Below are 20,116 nucleotides of genomic sequence, written 5' to 3' on the forward strand. Positions count from 1 at the left end.
GGATTGTTCAGATTTATTGTGATGGAAGGCAAAGGTCAAGTATATTGAGAAATATAGCCCTTGAGGAACAACGAGCACGAAGGAACAGAAATAGTTGTCTTTTCTGTCACTGGGCTATTCTGTGTAGAGTATTAACATTTGCAGCGTGGTTACTCTTGGAGGTAGTTATTGTCCATTGACCTGAATTTCAGCTCCTGTAGAGACATAGCCTTAGTTATGGCCTGCTGTGTGGGCTCAGCTTGGCTCTCACAGCTTGTGCTGAAAAGGAGAGGACCAGCTGGGCTTTCTCTTCTCTCTGTTCACTTGGAGCTGGGTACCAGAGGAGCTGCTGCACTTATCATGTCCTTTGGTTGGCACAGTAATCAGAGGATCCATCCACACTCATTTTTTACAGCTCTCTCTCAAACAATGATCTGTGTGTGTGGCCTCCATCATTCCAGCCCTCATTAACTTGGGTATGTTTCATTCCAACAGAGATGGAGCATGTTGTGAGGGATTGGTTCATCCTCCCAAAGTGCCTGGCAAATGCAGGTGTCCAGTTAAAATGCTGGAGTTAGATGCAGTTATTTGTGTATGATGAGTACATAACAGAAGTTACGCAAAGGGTAACAAGAAAGGTATATTATCTTTGGATACGGAGCAAATTGTTGATTGTAGGGTTGCTGTAGGTGTTTCAGAGATGCTGAACTTGAAAGAATTGAATCTGATGTGAAGTTATGCTTGAATGTCTTACCTTGGTTTCTAGCAGCCTTGGAGCCTACTCGGATTGGGAATATGAAACTGAATTGAAAGCAGAAGGGCTGAGCTAATACTCCTTAGTGAGTAATGTTGGGCTTTGAAACATTAAGTGGATGGACTTTGTTTTCAGGCAGTGCAGTCCCAATCCTGCATCAGTTTTAAAAACAAATGTGCATCCAGGATTGGGGGCAAACTAAGTACTGAATATTGTTGTTTAGACATTAATTATTGCAAATTGGAGCGTGCAGCCATAACCTTTCTTGCAGGGTCCATATAAATTTTAAATACTGCATTTTCCAGCACTATAAAGGGATTTTTCATAAGTATTCAGTATGCTGCAGCCTATAATGACATTTTAAAGCATCAAGCATAATATAGCAAGGCCATAAATGTTCTCATCCATAATCATATTAAGTACTCATGAATATTTGAGCTCAGCAATACAGCTCAAATACAATCACAGGAAGGGTTTTTGAAGAGCCTCTGCTTTGAAATGTTTGGAGATGAGAGCAATGTACTTTGCAAGGGGATGTTAGGGTATGGACTACCCTTTGTCCCCCTTTGTGTAGGTTGCACTCTCTAAGATGCCTACTGTCACTGTAATTTTGTGATGAAAAATGGAGCTGTTACTGAAGCAAAAGATTTTGCATATAAATTAAGCCAATCAGTGAAATCTTTATGGCAGCGCCATTCTAACTGCTCTGTGTTACCTGCATTTTGCATTTTATTATTTATTATTAATTATTATTCATATGTGCTTTTGTTTTATTATTATTTATTAGTACTATTACTTTTCATGAATTATTTATGATTTTTTTAAGTAATGCTGATAGAATGGAATTACCAGGTTGACTTAAACTCATAAATCTGATGCTAGAGAAAATAATCCGGAACAGATTTTAACAGGCAGGCAGGTACATGCCCCAGAATTGACTCTCCAGGACTGACTCTCCAGGATTCTCCAGTAAACACTAAAACAAAGTGGTTTAGTGTTTACTGGAGCTAAAACACTTCTGCAAAGTCTTGTTAGTTGTATCTGTCATTGCATTTCACCCAGATTGGTGAGACATAAGCCTGTAAATGATGCAGAGCACGTAAACGAGTCAGACTGAGATGAACACCTGTCTCAAGTGAGTGTTGCTGTATCTTTAGCTACTTGTTAGACTGTGATCTTGCAGCAGAGTCTGCAGACATGAATATGTGCCTGTTTTCAGCTGCACCCCTTTGTGGACCAGTGTGCTAGTACAAATCCCTTTGATCAGCTGAAGTGCAGAGATGAGTTAGAGCTGCGAGGTCACATCTGTTACAGACACAGTAATGTCCTCCTAGAGGTGCAGAGCAGGCTGCCTCAAATTGGAACCTCTGTAAATTACTGCAACTCTGCTCTCATAACCTCCATTTGGGCTTGTTGAGGGACTCATGGCATCTGAGGTACTAATGAAAATGTTTTGCCAGGGCTGGAGAAACAAAAAATTAATGCAATGTTTCCTGTCCTTTGAGTCCCTTCATTTCTGGCAGGATTCCTTGGGAGAATGGTAAGGTGACTGTGGTGCTTTTCTCTACAAAAGGTACTGTACAAGCAGCAGAAGTAGTTTATAGAGCATATAGCCCTCAGTGATTGTAAATTAGGATCGCAGTGCTGTCATTCCATGCAAGCTGCTTCTGCAAAGCCACTTGGGGAAATGGTAATGTGCATCCTTCATCTCAGACAGGGTGGGGTCAAGCCCTGTTGGGAATTCGTAATGAGATGACCCTTTCACATGGAAATCGCTGGCTCTCAGTTGTGACAGGGAGCTGTCAGCAGTTGCTGCCAGGGGAAATCGGTTCAGTGATCTCAGTTCAGCTCATTATAGACAAATGAGTACATCCCAGGTCCTCCTGGCTGCTTGAAGCAAGTTTCCCAGGTGTGGTGGATACTGACAGAGCCTTGTAGTGATGCCTGTCCTGTGCCACATGGAGTCATGTTTGTGTGTGTCACTGCACTGTTCTCAGTAGAGTCTGGAGAGTCACTGTCTCATTAGCCCATTCTGCATTTAGCCTGTTACAGCTTCTACAGAGACCCTGAGGTGAATTCATTTAACTAAATGTGTGAAATGTAAGGAATTCTTTCACAGTGAGTTAATCTGACCTCAGGTCACTTTACTTCTGAGCAAAAGTTGTGACACAGAGCCTTGCTGCAGTTTAACCCATTTGAGACTAGCTTTCTTGGGCATCCCTGTGGAAGGAGACATTCACTCAGTCTGGAAGAACCTAAAGAATGTGTGGGCATGGAGTCTACATGGACACAAGTTGCATGGAGCTGCACTGGGTGGGCCAACCATGCTTGTAGGACATAGTGCAGAAGTGTGAAATGCTTCTGGGTATCAGATTTTGAAATGCAGAGCTAACAGCCTGATCCTATTAACAAGTAATGTTTTAACTTTGAGAGCTACTGCTTCATCTGCTTTAAAATGACATCACCAACACTTTCAGTCTTTAATATCCTGCAAAACTTGTGGTACTGATGCACCTTTGCCCTCGATCCTTCTTAACTGAGTCAGATACTGCTAATGATAGTGCCTCATTTAGACAAGGCACATTTTTTCCAAATACTCAATGTTGAATCGCTGTGCTTTGCATGCAGGTCATTCAGAGCATCTCTCTGGGAAGGGCATGGTGTCCAGGGAATCTAAGGGAGGGGACACCAGAGAATTTGCTCTTGCTTCACCTATGCTATGGATCTGTCCATGACTTTGCAGGCCACTGTGGTAACTCAGTGGGAGTTTTCCAGCTCAAATCTCTGAGACCTGAACGTAGCAACACTTTTTCTTCTAGAAATAACCATAGAAATTGCAGGTTTATGCCACCCTTCTGGTGTTTCTGGTAGTGACACTGATGCTTCTGGTACTGCTACTGAAGTAGTTTGTTCGTATGTGCCTATAAGGGGATCAAGTCCCTCTGTTGAGGATTTTGTAACTGGAGTAAATTGTGTGTCTAACTCTCAAAGCAACACAGTTGTAATGCCTAATTAACATGAAAATAGACATAAGGGAACCATGACTATGAACAGTTTTACTGTGGTGTTTTAACAAGATTTTCGCAAAAGATCATGAAAAATTTCCAAGGAGTAGGGTGTGCATCAGGAAAGTGGAAGTGTGAAGAGAATATTTTCTCACAGATCTGGGTTTCTCTAGTCAGTTGAAGTGACATTTGTAGATGTCGTGACTTTTCAGAATAAGAAGAGCTAATGCAAATGCTATTCTTTTTACACACATTTCCAGAAAAGTCTAGTCAAACTGGTAGATCATGCAGTGTGGCAGCATATGGAGTTTACTTTGTATAAATAGGCAGGGTGGTGTGTGCTTATAATATAAACTTATCTTCAGCTCAGCATATATGTTTGTTGCAAGCAAAATGTCATCACGGAGAGCTCAAAGAGTGTAATAGTCCTTATCATGGTGGAGGTCTGCTAACAGCAATTACAGGAGAAATAAATTAGAAACGTTGTTAAATAGGGCTGTTTAAGTGGCAGAGAGGTGGTAATGAATAAAATATGTTACACTGCTATTAAAATAAATCAGTTCATGATCCTTTGCTTAGTTATATTCAGAGAGAGGTGTTAAAAAAGACTGAAGCATGAGCTTTAGCCTTCTGTTTTGCTTATGTATCTCACCGTACTCATACAGAATTGTTCAGAACAGGATGTTGGACTTTTCACAGGTTTGATTTAGTAAAGTGTAACTGACAAGGTAGTGTGGGGAAGGGAGGGCAAGAAATCCATGGAATTGGGCAGAAATTAAATACTGTTATTGTGCTGTGTGGAAACTTTATAGAGTGGACTGGTTTTCAGCCAGGTAGAGTTTTTTGGTACTAGCTGTTGCGAGTAGGGAAGTATTGGCTGTAGCAGATGTGGTTTAGCTGTAAGTTCTGCTCTCTGGAGTCTTTACTTTGGCTTGTATGTGCTCTGTTACATTTTCAGTCTTTTCCTGGGAATGAAGTTCATAGGGGTGCCATTATTTAAGTGGTACTCTGTTTTGGAGAAACAAATCAGGAAGGTGATAGTCAGGATTTGCCTGAACTAGGCAAGCAAGCAGGCTTTGCACCATGCCAACTCTGGAGCACATCATTTAGCATGGCAAGAGGGGTTTCCTTCAATCAGGATAATTGCAGAGGCCTGTTGCATACTTGCACTTTCTTCAGGTGAGTTACTAAGTTTTACTGGGTATGTGACATTTTAAAGTGAATTGGCATGAGTATACATGCACAACCATCAACAGAAGTTGTCCTGTTTGTTCTTCATTTAGTCTGAGGCCAGCTTCCACACTAATGAAATCAGTCAGCTGAGACTGACACATTTTACAGTTGCCAATATTCTACAGTGTAAAATAATTCTATCCTTTAAAATTCAGGTCCTGCTACTCTAGCATGTATTACATGTTGAAATGATAGCAGTAAAGATTTTCTTCTAGAGTTTATGAAGATGTGTGCTGCAGTGGGTTACTCTCCCTGTTGATATGTAGGTGTATGGCAGAGAATAAAGCATTGAGAAGCATCAATAGCCCCTGTAAAAATGCACTTTTTGATGACAGATTTCTGGGAGCATTTGCTTTCAGAGCCTTCTTGTTGAAATGCATATCTGGCCCAGTAAACTACAGTTACAGTTTTGTGGTAGGTAATTATTTGTAAATTTTTATTTGCTCTTTGTAGTAAGCAATGGTTTGCTTTCAAATTACATCCTTATAAAATAGCTCAGATGGCATTTGTTTCACTTTTGGGGGAGTGGGTTGTGTTTTCTTCTCATATAACCACTTGTCCTCAGCCAAAATGTGCTTGAAACTTTTTTTTGGTTTTGACTCCTCTGCTTCTCCACTTTAAATCTTCTCTGTGTAATTACTCCTGATCAGCAGCCTCTGCCACTTTATGAGGTCTTTAGGAAATTCACATCCATGCAGCCACTTTGTGGCTTACTGAGAAGACAGTGTGTCTGGAAATACTGTACAATAGGAAACACTGAATGATTGGAGAAGAAGGGTCTTCAGAGATCATACTTTTGCATTAAAACAGAATTTAAGTCAGTTTGGAGCCAATAAAATGTGAAGAAAGCTTATATTGCAGCAGATGATCACCAGATGCTTCAATGAATTATGAGCTCTGTTGTGAGTATGCATTTTTTGCTACATGAGAGACTTGTGGGAAATAGGGAAGGAAACATGCAGATACATACAGTATCTTGCCTTTTCTGTGTGCCTTTAATGTCTGTGGAAAGCTGCCAAGGGGCCTGTTTCAAGAGAGAAAGAAGCTGCTTCTTCACTAGCCAACTAGTTGGTTATTCCCCCCAAAAATGGAGCTAAAGAACCACTTTTTGTATTAATCTTCTAGGGTGTTCTGCAAAACACAGCCTCTATCTCCATGTTTTAGAAAGCCATTTGAGTTATGACCCACTTTCAAATGAAATGGTAACTCAGAAGTTAGATTAAAAAAGCTGGTATACAGCATTGGGTCATCTGAAGGCAAAGACCTTGTTTAACTTTTAGTGTTTTGCTTAGCATGTGGGATTTCTTAATTTTTTCACTTATGCTTCTTGTGTACCTTTGAGGTTATCATGAACCAGGTTTAGGAGGAATCTGACTCTTGATTTAACAGTTCAGAGCGTCTAAATGCCTGAGTTGTCTGCACTGTGTGTCATGAAACCCAACTTACAGCAGAGTTGGTGGCACACCACTTGGTGGCTGTCTCAATTAGATTCCTACCTACATCCTGTGGAGAGGCTAGTTTGGCCAACAGGTATGGTATTTTAATATTGATTAAAAAAAACTGCAGACAGACTGTGATAGTTGTTACCAACATAGGCACAGTCCTCCTTTCCAAGACAAAGTTTCGTGTGGCTGCTATCCAGCCTTTCCACAACTGGAATGCTACAGAGACCCTGTGCAGAACCTTTTGTATGTTGAGTTAGTATGTAACTCTCTGCTTTGTTGTCTCCCCAATTCTAGCGTGCCCTCTGGATTTGAAGGGATAAAGGAACAGGAGATCTGCAACAAGATAATGACAAAAATGCTGGAAAATTACAATACCTTGTTTGAACTAGAAGGCTTGAAGGATGAAGAAAAGCCTGTGTGTGAAGAGCTAGCAAGAATAATTTTGGTAAAAGTGAGTCGCTCTAATATTTCATTTTCTTACAGCAAATCAATAATTCAGGCTTATTTCAGGCTTCAATTCAGAAATCTTTTAGATAAGTGGAAGACAGACTCTCTTATAATAATGTTCTGTGTTATTGATTAGTCTGCAGTTTATGCATTGATTCTGCTGATAGGCAAATTTTCATTACTAGTTTGGAAATTCACTCTATTAAACATCTTATTCTTTGTTGTGTTATTTATGCAGGAAATATATTCACTAAAATTCACATGTTTTTAAATGAGGAGGCAGAATAATTCTCGGAAGTGTTCAGGGTTTCTGACGTGGTGATCATTTATGGTGTGCTTCAGTGATGATGAACTTTGTTTCTCTAGGACAGTATGAGATCTCTAGCCTTTGCCACTGTGAAGTCTGCTTGTCTCAAATATGTACCTCAGTTTAAAAGTCCCACATTCTGACTCAGCCATTTCTGAGTGCACTTGAAGACAAGCATTAAATAGGAGTTACTATTTGAAAAAAGTACATTGGAGCTCTTAAAGAAAAGTGATATGGTTAAAGTATTATATACCTTTGATGGGAAGAAGGCTTGTGTGTAACATCAAAGGATTCTAAGATTCAGAAGTTGACAAGCAGGGCAGCCAGCAGTGCTTTGTTCTGTCTTGTGCTGTCTCTACCACAGGAAACAACCTCAAGTCTGTGCAGGAAATGGTCATGAGGATGGTTTCCAGTTGCCTCATTTCTTTTTGTGTGTTAGCTGTGCAGATAATTACTTTCTTACAGGGTGTGAGCTCTTGAGTTTGGGAGGGTTGAACTACATGACTGTCCTTGGTAGGGTTTTACCCACTGGTAAAATCACTTTAGCCTTCACTGGAAGTTGTCAGAAAGTAAGTTATAAAAATACAGTGTCTTTGACCTTGACAGAACAGGAATTTTGGTGTGAGTCCAGGTTCTGCCATTCAAATGATAGCTGATAACGTCTCTGCCCTTGTGGTGTATCAAAGGAGGCTCTGTGCTGATTTTCATATGTGGTGAATCAGTGAGGAAGTATTTAGCTGTATCTAGTTGTCTTTTAGCTGTTATTGGCTCTCAGCTGAAATGCTTCTGTGGAAGGAGATAGAATGACTTTGTAGCCTTCCAGTGCTACAGTAACTTCTGGGTAGTGCGAATGATCTGCCTGGCTGACGACAGTGGTGTTTAGCTGCTGATGGTCACTTCAGCAACAAAACCGGGTAAAGAACATCTTTCTAAAAAAAGAACCCAGAAGGAAAGCTTCAGGTACACCTCTTTCTCCTTCAAGCCTCAGCCTGTTCCAAAAGTCAAGATAGTCTTTCACTTCTAAAGACTTGGTAGTACTTGGGATTGCATGAATGTAGAGATCTGGTAATTTCCCACAGCTGTTGAGGGATACAAGCTATCAAATTACATGGTGACAGAGTTACTCTAACAAAATAGGCTAAAAGATAAAGCTACACAAGTGAGATGGAAAGTGTTGCCCATTGCTTTTCCTCAGGACGCAGATGATGGCCTGAGAGGAATGAGTTGTGTCTAAATCCAAGGCCTCGCATTGTGTTTGCATCTTTGGACCTTGTTGATATTTTCCAAATTCTGCTGGCAGCCAGCTGCAAAACTTTCACATTGTTCATTTTCCATCTAATTTGGGTGGGAAATTTCTAGTTTAATCAAGGCACATACTCAAACACAAGAAGTACAATCATCTAACTTCATGTAGAAAAGATACTAAGATTTTTCTTGAAATTTGTCAGGTGGCTCTATGAAAGGATGCTTTATACCATTCTCAAAGGTTACCTTTTTTTGTATCCTAGCAGATATCCTCTATCCTAGCCAATTTGTATAATAAAGTAGAAATGGTACACTTGAAGAGAAAACCAAGTGGTAATAAGGAAATTCAGTAGAGAAAGTGATTGCCAGATTGCTAATGCATGTACCATTACATACAGTAGAAGCTGGTCTGTCTTATAAAAGAATAAATGCCTCCAAGAGTTATTTGACATGACCTGTGTCACAGTATCCAGAAAACAGCAAGCTATTTGTAGGCAAAATTACTGCTTCTGCAAAAGCCATTGTTATATATACAGGTAGGTGGATAGAAATTTTCCAAGTAATCCTATTGAAAGCAGTGAAAAATGTGGGATGCTAAGGACTGTGTTCTCATAAATTGAGGCCCTGCTGATTTTAAGGGTGTTGCATTCAAGCATGAGCCATGGTGGGATGGGGTAGTGAATGGCAAAGAAAGTGAAGAAACTGAGGACTTGCTTTTTACCAAACTCAGCTGCATTTATTTAAGTGGCTTTTTTAGCTTCTGTTTTGGGAACAGCCAAGAGGGTGAGAAGAGATTCAGATGACCTCACTCACTTCCTTGTGGGGTATTCTGTCATCCCTTCCCCCAAATCCCTTACTGCATTGCCAGCATTTCACCCTGAGTTCCTCCACTGCTACCTTTCCCACGACTGCCTTCACTCTCACTCCTTCCTCACTTTTCCATGTTTACATTTTTTCTCTGAATTCCCACAGCCCTGTCCCACTATTTTTGTCTATTCAAACTTGACAGCCCTTCATTCCCATTCCAGAGGAAAGGCTGGCAGTCGTACGTAGTGAAGTGCAAAAGCTCCAGCACTCCTGATATGTGACCTTCCATCACCTCCAGTCACTCTGCATGCACACTGTAGCTCCTCCACAGCCTGTATTTCTTTGTCATCCTTTCTTTCACGCTTTTGAATGTAGTGATAATTTTTTCTCTAGGTTAGTACAGTGGCTTGTGGTAATGTGACCTGCTTTACGTGTTCTTCTCAGCGTGTAATTTGGGGATAGGATTTATTGAGACATTTTTCTGGACAACCATTAGTTCCTCTTTTGGTTGAAATCTTGATGTTTCCCAAAGGTAAGGTTTCCAGAGTGGGGGTGGAGGTGCTTATAGGAATAAGTCAGTTTTTACACTGTCTCAAGAGTTTAATTGCTTGATGGTCAAAGCCATTGGTGCTGATCCAGGTGTTTCTTGAGTAAGAGTTTGGAAAGAGCATCTATAAGCATGAAATTTCATCTACAGGAAGAAGAATGCCACACAAGCAGAAGGACTAGCTTGAATCAAAATTTGAAACTCAGTGATAGTGGTTTGACAAAATAGAGATAAACATCAAAAAGTTCATCAAATAATGTCCTTCTCTCATTGCTCTAATTTGCCTTTCTTGCTTAGTGTGTTACAAAATTAGCCCTGGTTTTTGTTTTCTCTTTTTCATGGCTTTAGACTCATAATTTGGTGCTGAAATCTCAACTGGAAAAAGAGAAACATAGCTTTAGTTACTGTCTGAATGTATTGTGAGAATATTATTTTTCCCTGCAGTCTTGGGCTGTTGTTGAAGATGCTTAGGTGCCTGTCCTTGACATTGTCCACTCATAATAATCTTTTTTGAAGTTGACATCAACCCATTAAATGATTAATTAAACCCCAAACCGGGGGAATAGTGGCTCATGCTATCCTACCTCAAAATGGGAATGAAATGTCTTGGTCATATTTGCCATCTTCCCAAACTTGCGTGACTCCTGACACTTCATGGTCTGGATATCTTAAGATTTTCCAGAGTTTGGTCATAAAACCAGTGGATTTTTAAAAGTAGGAGATACTGCTCTTTTAAAACGGAAACAAGAATATGAAAGCATCAGAGCTTCTCTTTGAGCAGGGTGTTGGAAAGGAAAAACAGCTCCAGTGGAGCAACTTGCATCTTGTCTGCTATGTTGGTCATAGCTAGGGGAAATCCACAATGCTACAGGCTTCCAGAAGGAGCAGGAGCACTTCAATCAGGTACAGACTGTTGCAGCTTAAAGAAAATGTCTTTTAAGGAGGCTGAAAATTAATTAGTGTTAGAGAAGAGAAAAAGAGATGTGATTTTGTAGGGCTGCTGATAGTTGAACTGCCATTCTGGTTGTGTATGTGCACTGAGGAGACACAGGAACACCTTCATCCCAGTTACATTTCTTCTTTCAAAGGTTGCTCAGTCGTTGGGAAAGACAAGTTGTGCCAGGTAAAAAGGATTTCTTATCTTGATTTCTCAGTGGATCATAATTCAGAAAATAAGGCAGCTGGAAATCTCTGCAAGTTGCATTCCAATCCCTGCTTTGTTCCCAGGGCTGTAAAGCCTCATCTTGCTCATTGTAATATTATAATTAGAAATGATGGGAAGTGTTTCTTTGGAAACGTCTACCTTTTTTTGAAAGTGCAATTTTAACAAAAGAAATAAATTTTTCTTAGGATAGTTTCTATCTCAATGGGAAATTGAACTGTCAGGTTCATGATGCCTTGCCTGGAAGGGTTTCAATCCGCCTAATACAATGATATCCAGATGATCATCCAGTTGGGTGGCCAGCAGGTGGAAGTATAACATGTACTTTCTTCAGAAATACATCTATATTTGGAAATGCCTTATAATAAAAGAATTATGGGGTTTGATTTATTATTTTTTAAATTCTGAAATAAGTTGGAGTTTGTTGGGGTTTACAGGTCTCATTTGCAGCCAGCTATTACTACAATCCTTAATCCAAGCTTCTCTTTAATTTCCTCATTCAGTGAGGGGTCAGTAAGAGTCCCAGTGTGTTGATCAATAGGATCTGCTAATTAGAGAGAAATGGGTGAAGTGGGTTGAGTGTTCTGATTAGGTATTTGCTCCATGATCATGTTTTCAGGAGCATAACTACCTGGTTTTTATTAGGCAGTGTTGTGTGTGAACAGTTAATTTTCTGACAGTTCATCTGTGCTATTGGGCATTTTCACATTATAAGTGTCAGGGGTTTCTAAGAAAGTGTTGTTTATGTTTTGCTTTGGAGCAAAATTTTCTAGTGTGAATCCATATGATCCTCATAGATTTTTGTGTTATTAAACTGAGTGATAATTCATGTAGTCAACAATTAGTCTCGAGTTGCAGTATTGCCAATTTTGTAATCTTCTGGAAGAAAAAAGTATACAAAACCTACGGTAACAACAGAAATTATATTTTTGACAAGGACCTTTAATATACAAAGGTGTTGAATTGCTGTTTGAGCTGAGTTGCATATAGTCCTATGTTGTACAGCTAGCCAGTGGTGTATTGCTACAACTGGAATGACTTGGGACCTTGGAATAACAGTGATTTGGCTTCCCTAATGATCAAAGATAGTGAGGAAGATTTTTATTTAGTTTGAGTGGCAAGGGAAATTTGGGCAGGCAAACTATTACCTGACTCACTCTTGGGAGACTTCTAGAATTGTTCCTTCCACTGGTTTCAGGTGAAACATGTCACCTTTAATAGCATGGTTTTTAGCTCAGTATTGTCTTCAAATAAAGCATACAATCTATTACCTAGTTATGCTGGGTTACAAGATTTTTTTCCTATTGTTTTTTCACCTTTTCCCTCCAATGCCTTCTTGGTTTTGAAACTGGTTTTGAGAACCAGTCGGCTCAGAACACATAAATATTTGCACTGGCACACAAGCACTGACTTTATGAGGATTTAATGCTGTTCCTGGTTTGATCACATATTGGGGACAGGAATGCAAAAGGCTTTTCCCATTCCTCCCCTTCTGGATGGTAGAATACATAGTCTTGTTCACCTGATGCAGAAGAAAAACCTAATATATATATAAAATTAACATAACATTAAAACTGAATTAAAAGTAGATCTTACAAAGTCAAGTAAAATTATAAATGTACAATTTTATCATTGTGAGTATATTGTAGGTGCATTCTGATGACCTCTGAACAGGTAGGTTTCAATACCTGAAGAGCTGCACAAACTGGTCTCTTGCTGATTTCTACAAAAACTAATTGCTTCAAAAGAACTCTTATTTTAGATGCAATTACCTTTCTGCTTTTTTATCCTGTTTGTTTCCAGTCTTCTAACCTGAGCCACCACTTCAGTGGGGGGGATGTGTTGGCAGAGTAATTCTTCATACTTTAAATGGTAGCACAAGCACACACAGCATTGTGCAAGCCTGCTGTCAGATTTCTAACACGCAGGCAGCCCCTGCTGCAGGTGTGGCTGCACCTCTTGGTGCTTGGTGTGTGCAAAGTGTGCAGTGCCCACCCCAGCCAGTCAAGACCCCTAAGTGCATTATTTTTTGTCAAGGAGAGTGCTTCATCTAACTTATCTTAAAGTGGAGTGCTTGCTTGCTCCTTCCCATTGAGCACGCTGATCAGATCATTCAGCCTGAGATAAGATTTGAGGCTTTCATCCCTGAGGAGCAGTAGGAAAGATAAGATAGTCACAAAGTTCTCCATCTTGGCTTGACTGTGGTCCCTCTGCAGTCAGTTGTAAAGCTCCACTTCCACTGAAAGCCACAATGTTCCAGCTGATTTCCCCAGATGAGCAAAGCTAGATCTTCACTCATAAATGCTTCTTTCTCCTTGATGGGATCTGGGAGGAACTTCTTAGAGCTCACCAACTCCACAACTGAGGGGGCTCCCTTTAAATAAGTCCCTTTCCCTGTCACCTCAGGGTTACACACTCAGCAGACACAAGAGCAGCCCCATATTTACGTCAGGAAAAAGGGCATCCGTTTCTAATCCATGTTACGCTGCCCTGGCTAAGCCTGCAGGGTCGAGATAGTTTCCTTTATTCTTCTTTCATGTCTGGGACCATTTTAGCATCGTGTTAATGGTCAGCTTTCAGTACTGGATTAATTCTTTCCCATCAGGAGACAGTGGGAATGGATCTTTGGAAATCCTTTCTGGAGATCTTGACAAATGTTTCCATTTTGTGCAGCATGCTCTTATTTGGGTACATCATGCTGGTTTGCTCCTGCCTGAACTAGGGAGCCCCCAAGAGTAGGAGTGTTCACTTGGGAGATGTGAAGATGGATGGAAAGTCTATGAGGGGAAGGAACACCTGTGGAAGTATGTCTCTGATTTTTGTTTAGTATTTGTTCAGCTAGAGCTCACTTTGCAGTTGTCCACCAGTGAGCAGATGGGCATGTTTATAGTAAGGCTATATAGTGATTCAGCCAGGATGACATTTTAAGATGTGGACTGACAGGAAATGAGCAATGTGAGATTTGTAGGGGAAAGTTTATAAGGCTCTAGACCCTTCACCTATAGCACATCCAGTCTGGGCTGAGGAGGATGATTATGTTTACGCTGTGATTCAGATAGGCAAGTGAAAAAAACCCTGAACAATTTCTTGTGGAATTTTGAAATAGCTTTCCAGTGCTTCTAGCTGTGCTGGTTTTGACAACTCTGTGTATGTATTATTAAACCAGAATGTTTCTGCTCTTGAAATTCACTGAAGCATTCACAAGATTATAAATTTGTCACTTGCGGTGTTACTAAATGCAATCCTGAATATTTACAAAAATACGCTAATGCTAAACTTTGTAAAATAGTACATTATTATGCTGATACTTCTTTTGCTAGAATTTCACCAGCCATCTTTTAATTTCAACACATCATGTGAAGAAATTTGCCAAGATTTAGGACATATAAAGGCAAGACGGGCACATAAAAAATGTCTCCTTCTCTCCTGTTGTCCATACTTCTAGTATACTGTAAATTGTTTGAATATAGCTGACAAATTTTGCAGTTGAGGTCCTTAGGAATTTTGCTTTTGCTCTCTCACGGTTTTTTCTTGAAACAAGCACTCCTTGATACTATCATTGTCTCATGATAATACCACATAGCTAAAATGCAGGGAAAATAAGATCCATATGTGTATGTGTGTCCTGATCTGTACTCTCGCACTTGTTTTATTTGATATGTTTTTCATTCATTGTCTGTTACTGATTTTGATTTATTTGAAGGGTTTTTGTTGTTGTTTTGTTTTGTTGTGGGGATTTTTGTGATTTGTTTTTTCTGGAGGGGTATAACGTTGTGTCTTACCACTTGGGAGCAGTCCATCTCAGTCAGTACACCATCATCTTTCAAAAGGGAGGCATCAAAGTCAGCATCAAGAAACAGGGTACAGTAAAATAAGCATGTGAACTTCTGCAGTAGCCAGCTGTTTGTTAGCATCTTTGCTGTGCCTGTGGGGGGAAAAGGAGATTAGCAAGAACGTGAAAATATTAAAACTAAGATAAATCTCTCAGTTCCCCCTGTTTAGATTCCTCAGTGTTTATTCTGCTTCTCCTTAATTAGTCATTCAGTTAATCAGGTTACACAAAATGATCAGCATTATCCTCTCTGTATAAATCAGCAGTCAGTGTTGTCTTTGCGACAAGGACACATTGCAGGCAGTCAGAACTGATCCAAAGTAAAAAAGTGTAAGAGATTTTTCTGCCTGTGGCATTTAATTCTTGCTGGCCTCTGCCATTAGCTTCATCTGGAGTACTCTCAAGGTGGGAGCTTCAGAAGCAGTCAGCACTAAATTAATTCTTTTTCCCATATTAAGAGCAGTGAAATGCTCATTTGCTTCAGTATAAGTTCTGTGATATTTTAAAAATCCCTCCTGTGAGTGCTGTGATGGTCACAGTTTGTCCAGAAGGTGATTGATAACACCCTGCGGTGCCTGTAACATTTCTAGTGCCCCAAAGCTTATTGCCATAAACTGGGCTCTTAAAAGGGCAGTCTTAAAAGCAACAGGAGCATGTGATGTGAGGGACACAAGGGGCCAGATGCTCCTAAAGTCTGAATATGTATGCTCTTGAAAATCTGATGTGTCCAGCTGATCCCAGCAGCATTTGACCTTAACTGCCAGCAGTGAACATCTCAGTTTCACTGTTAAGAAAGGGGTCTGTTCTTTGTGTGCTGAAAATCTTACAAATAACTAGATCTAATCTTACAAATAACTAGAACAATATAGAGACACTTAGGACTCCCTAATTTACTGCAGGTCAGATACTTCTTTTGAAAGTAACATTGCTAAATTCCATGTGTAGAAAACGTTTTTCCTTGTGAGTATTTTGATTTTTAGATCTGAAAATGCAATTTAGCTTTTTCAAGACCGAGTGTAAGCAACTGTAAAGTGAGATGCAGGTCTGGAGAGCCTGGATGTCTCCCATATCTAGGTCATGGCTTTCTTTTAGGTCATGCTTTTTCCATTTATGAATAACATTACAGTAAATTGATAAATCAGGTTCCAGTTTTCAAAACTGAAACGTGGAATAAAATGTTTCCCTGAACAGATCTGAGCTCTGTTGTTGCTGAACACGTCTGTGCACATACACACAGAGTTAGGTAAACCCAGCAAGAGAGAAGTCATTGTATGCCACTTGGTAAATGTTTAATTTGGGTTTTTGATCTTAAGTTCTGGTATAGGCTTCTTATTTGTACCTCAGCCATGAGAAGATGGGGTGTGGTCAATGACACCTTAACCCCTGCTGGTGTATATATCATGGTGTTGTGGTTTAGGCTGGAGTAGAGTTTATTTTCTTCATAGTAGCTGGTATGGGGCTGTGTTTTAGATTTGTGCTGGAAACAGTGTTGATAACATGGGGATGTTTTATTTGCAGATTGTGGGGATGGGCATGGAAGATGAATATTTTCCCTCAGTGAAGTCATCGTAACCTTTTCCAAATTCTGGAATTATGTGCTATCCTGGCACTACCTGTTGAACAATAATACTTGCAGCATTCAGTAACCAGTCCTTCTGCATGGCTGGAGACACATTTTACTCTTTCTCCTGGAAAATACCACAATATTCCACAGATGGAGTTGGTAGCATTGAGGTACATCATGGGATTATTACTATGTTTGTCATTTCCTTTTCCATATTGCAGTCCTCTCTAAAAATAATAGATTTCCACATCTCTCTCTTGCTTACGTATCACAGCTTGTGACCTTTGTTTGTGTTTTACGACAATGAGTGCAGTAGGTTAAGGTTGTACTGATGTGAAACAGAGTAGCCTTTAGCTGTTTGTCAAGAGATATGCTCTCAGGTAAAAGGTCATATATATAAATAGTCTTGGGAGAACAAAAGGAAATGAAAGTTGAACTGAATAGGGTATTAGTTTTATATTGAAAAGTAGTGATGTGTTTTTTTTCCAAACAGTGAGATTGTGCCTTTTATCACTTATATCTGAAACAGCTTTGCTGCTTTCTAGTTATTAAAGTATAGTGTAAGTGATGGCAAGGCAGAATAGCAGAAAATAAGAAACTGACCCAGTATTTATATGCTAATAGCAACCAAGGCAAAAAACTCGTATATAAACACTAGATGTTTCAATCTTTGTTGCCTGGTTTGTTTTGCATGCTTTACTGACATTGTTCCTCCTAAGTGATGTTTTCATCACTTTCTGGGTACAAAATGGAAGGGATGCCTAATACATTGTGAAGAAATTATTTTTGGTTTTGGGTTACTGTTCCTGTTAAATAGTTTTCTGTATTTTCCTATAGGTATCTGTGCCACTGAATGACAACTCTGTGAACTGATATCTGAATAAAAATCAGTTATTCCATCCAGTTAACATTCATGAAAATACCTGTGACCATGTGAATTAGAAAATGCCTTTGAAGATCTCCATACCATTGTCCACACAGTTTTAGTGTTACAAATGCAGATTATTTGACACTTGGCATATATTTTTGGAACCTTAATCAGCCATGAGCTATTTTGCACAGTCATATTGTTTTCATCTTGTGAGTAAGAAGAGCAGCTCTGTAACTGCTTTAGCATCCTTGCCAGCACTGCTGCATGTCACACCTGCCTTGCTGTGCACCAGGGAACATAGTACAGGGGATGGCGTACTTGCCACTCCAACATCAAATGAAGGGAGAACCAGGGACTCTTAAATCCACTGCTGATTTTGCACTGCTCCATGCACAGCACTATTGTAGCCTTAAGAAAATCTGCAGGTGTGACCCTGGTGACACCTACCTGAGGCAAAGGCTGCATTGCACTGTTCCATGGAGGGAAACAGAGTATTCCTTCTCTGTGCTGTACAGCTACTGACCCACTAAAGAGTCAGCTGTTGCAGTCTTTCCAGATGCAATCAGCTAATGCATCATTCCTGCAATCATTTGCAGCATGGAATTCACAGAATAATCCTCTTAATGGCTGCTTATCATACATAAGAGTGGCTGTGCTGGCTCAGACTGGGGATCCGTCTAGCCCAGTGTCCTGCTTCCAACACTGCCCATATGTAGATGTCAAGGAAGGAGAAGGATAGGGCAGCAAGGTGTTTCCTCCATTTTTTTCTACCAATAGATGACTATTCTCGGAAGTTTTCCTGCTCTTGATATGGTTTGTGTGTTTAGTGATGTCCAGAGTAATTGTCTTGTGTCTGTCTTGCACGTGTGTAAGCCTTTTGTTTCCAACATATCATCTGGAAAAGTATGCAACATATTGCTTCCTTTCACATGAAGAACTGACTCCTTTTGTTTATTGTAAACATGGCTTTCACTAGTGTCATTTGAAGGTCACCAGGTTTGGTTTTTTCTGTGTTTTTTTCTTTGAACTGAGCAGTCCCTCTTGTCTCCACCATCCATGACCCCTGCAAGCTACCATGGTGATTGGGGGGTTTCTTCCTGATGAAAAATTGCCACTGGTATTTGCAGCCCTAATCACTATGCTGACAAGAACTGGTTTTTTTGTCAAAGCCTCTGCACAGTCAGTGACCAATCCCATATAATAGCTTTCCTCTTTTGGGGCACACTTTTGGGCCAAACACTTTGATGAAGTAAATTGGATGATATTTTGGTGAAGTCAGAGTGGCACATTCTTTATTGCAGAAGGGACTCTGACTCCTTGTTTCTGTAAAAAGATTTAATCTGTGCTTTAATTAAGAAAAAGTTTCATATTGATAATAGTCAAATTCTATTTTTATTAAGGTGGTCTTTTATGTATTAAGGCTGAAAAATAGATCTGATGCTTTCCAGACACATTTAAAACTTGAGCTGAGAATCCCACAGGCCAGTTTCATCTGATTATGTAGTTTGTGAGACCAGAAACAGATTAATTATTAAATCAAGTAGGAAAGAAAGGATGAGCACGGCATTAATAATGAGATTGTTCCAAAGATAACTTGGAATATCATGTTATCAACAAATAAGTTTATTGTTGTCCTTAAAACACAGCACAATGTATAAGCAATGTTTTTAGTAGTTATTTATTTCCTAATTCCTTCCTTAAGCAGTCATAATCAGATGCATTTAAAGTCTTTGTTAGTGTGGTAGCAAGCTACAAATACAAAAGACTTTAACCTGACTGCACAATTCAGTATGCTGTATGAATCCTTCTTACTTAACAATGGCAGTGGATACAGGAACCACTACAGTTTATTACTGTAAGGTTCTTGTAAGGTTAGGAGGACCTGCAGGTCTCTAAATTTGCCACATTTGCAGATCTAGGAGATGACCAAGAAGCTTTGTTTTATGACAGTAGACTTCTTACTGCACTATTTGCCAATAAATATTGCCTGTCAAAGTTAGGAAATCAAATGTTCTCTGGCTTTGCCTGTGATCTTCTCAATTTTTGTGTGAAAATCATTAAAGCAACTTAAAGTTCAAAACCTGGGATTTGACAGTGTCCTGTGCAGATGCTGAGTATTTACTTTGGCCCAAGTACTCTTGAGAATAGAAAATTTCCCTTAGTAATTGTGATGAGACTTGCTGGTGGGACTTGATGTGATGATTTGCAGGTACTCTAGTTTGGGCAGGTTTTGGGGAGGATGAGATGGAGAGGTGGTTGCTGGCAGCTATTGACAGTAAGCAGGGCTTGGGTAACTTTCCAAGTATAAACAGTTAAAGCTGATTGTTGAGTACACACAGTTGACCAAGCAAAGTTTGTTTTGTGTCCAATATGCTGCACTGGAGATTTTTCTTCATGTGAGAATGGAATGTGTGCAATTGCTAATAAGCCATATTTCTTAGAGCATTCTCTGGAGATTAGTAATGTTCTAGAGGAGTGATGCTCAGGTAGTACTTCTCCATGCTAGTAATTTTGTGGCTCCAAGTTCACTTATCTCAGCTGTACAGGAGCCATGCCATTGGTTTTATGGGAAATCAGGCTTAAAGCACAACATATCTCATCCCACTGTTTCACGAATTTCACAAAAAATGCTAAAAATGAATAAACAGAAATCTCAAAGAATTCTCCAGCTTCAGTAATTCAAAGATGCACTGAAATTCATATAGGTAATGTAATAATGTTATTTTTTTTTAATGCATGTACAAAGGTTGGTGTAATTGCTTACTTCCTTAAAAGAAATGCAGACAGAGAAGTGCTTTGAAGTCCTTGCAAGTGTGACCTGACTAAATTTTGTCAGTTTTACTACTCTGTGTGGAATGCAAGTGCCTGACTTTAAATACTTGCATTTGCAAATTACAACTTAGCTTTATTGAATCCCA

At 39.7% G+C, this 20,116-nt stretch overlaps 1 protein-coding gene across 8 annotated transcripts in view; it reads left to right on the plus strand.

Moving 5' to 3' along the window:
* Positions 1-20,116, plus strand: part of FAM13A (family with sequence similarity 13 member A) — a 120,873-nt gene that overhangs the window by 17,668 nt on the left and 83,089 nt on the right. For all 8 annotated transcript variants that reach the window (XM_085058035.1, XM_085058038.1, XM_085058040.1 and 5 more), the window contains exon 5: positions 6,711-6,867. In XM_085058035.1, coding sequence (XP_084914161.1) covers positions 6,711-6,867 — 157 coding nt within the window. The remainder of the gene's footprint in view (positions 1-6,710; positions 6,868-20,116) is intronic.

This window comes from Lichenostomus cassidix, chromosome 4, assembly GCF_008360975.1.
Source record: "Lichenostomus cassidix isolate B80296 chromosome 4, HeHo_3.0, whole genome shotgun sequence".
In the NCBI taxonomy this organism is placed as follows: Eukaryota; Metazoa; Chordata; class Aves; order Passeriformes; family Meliphagidae; genus Lichenostomus; species Lichenostomus cassidix.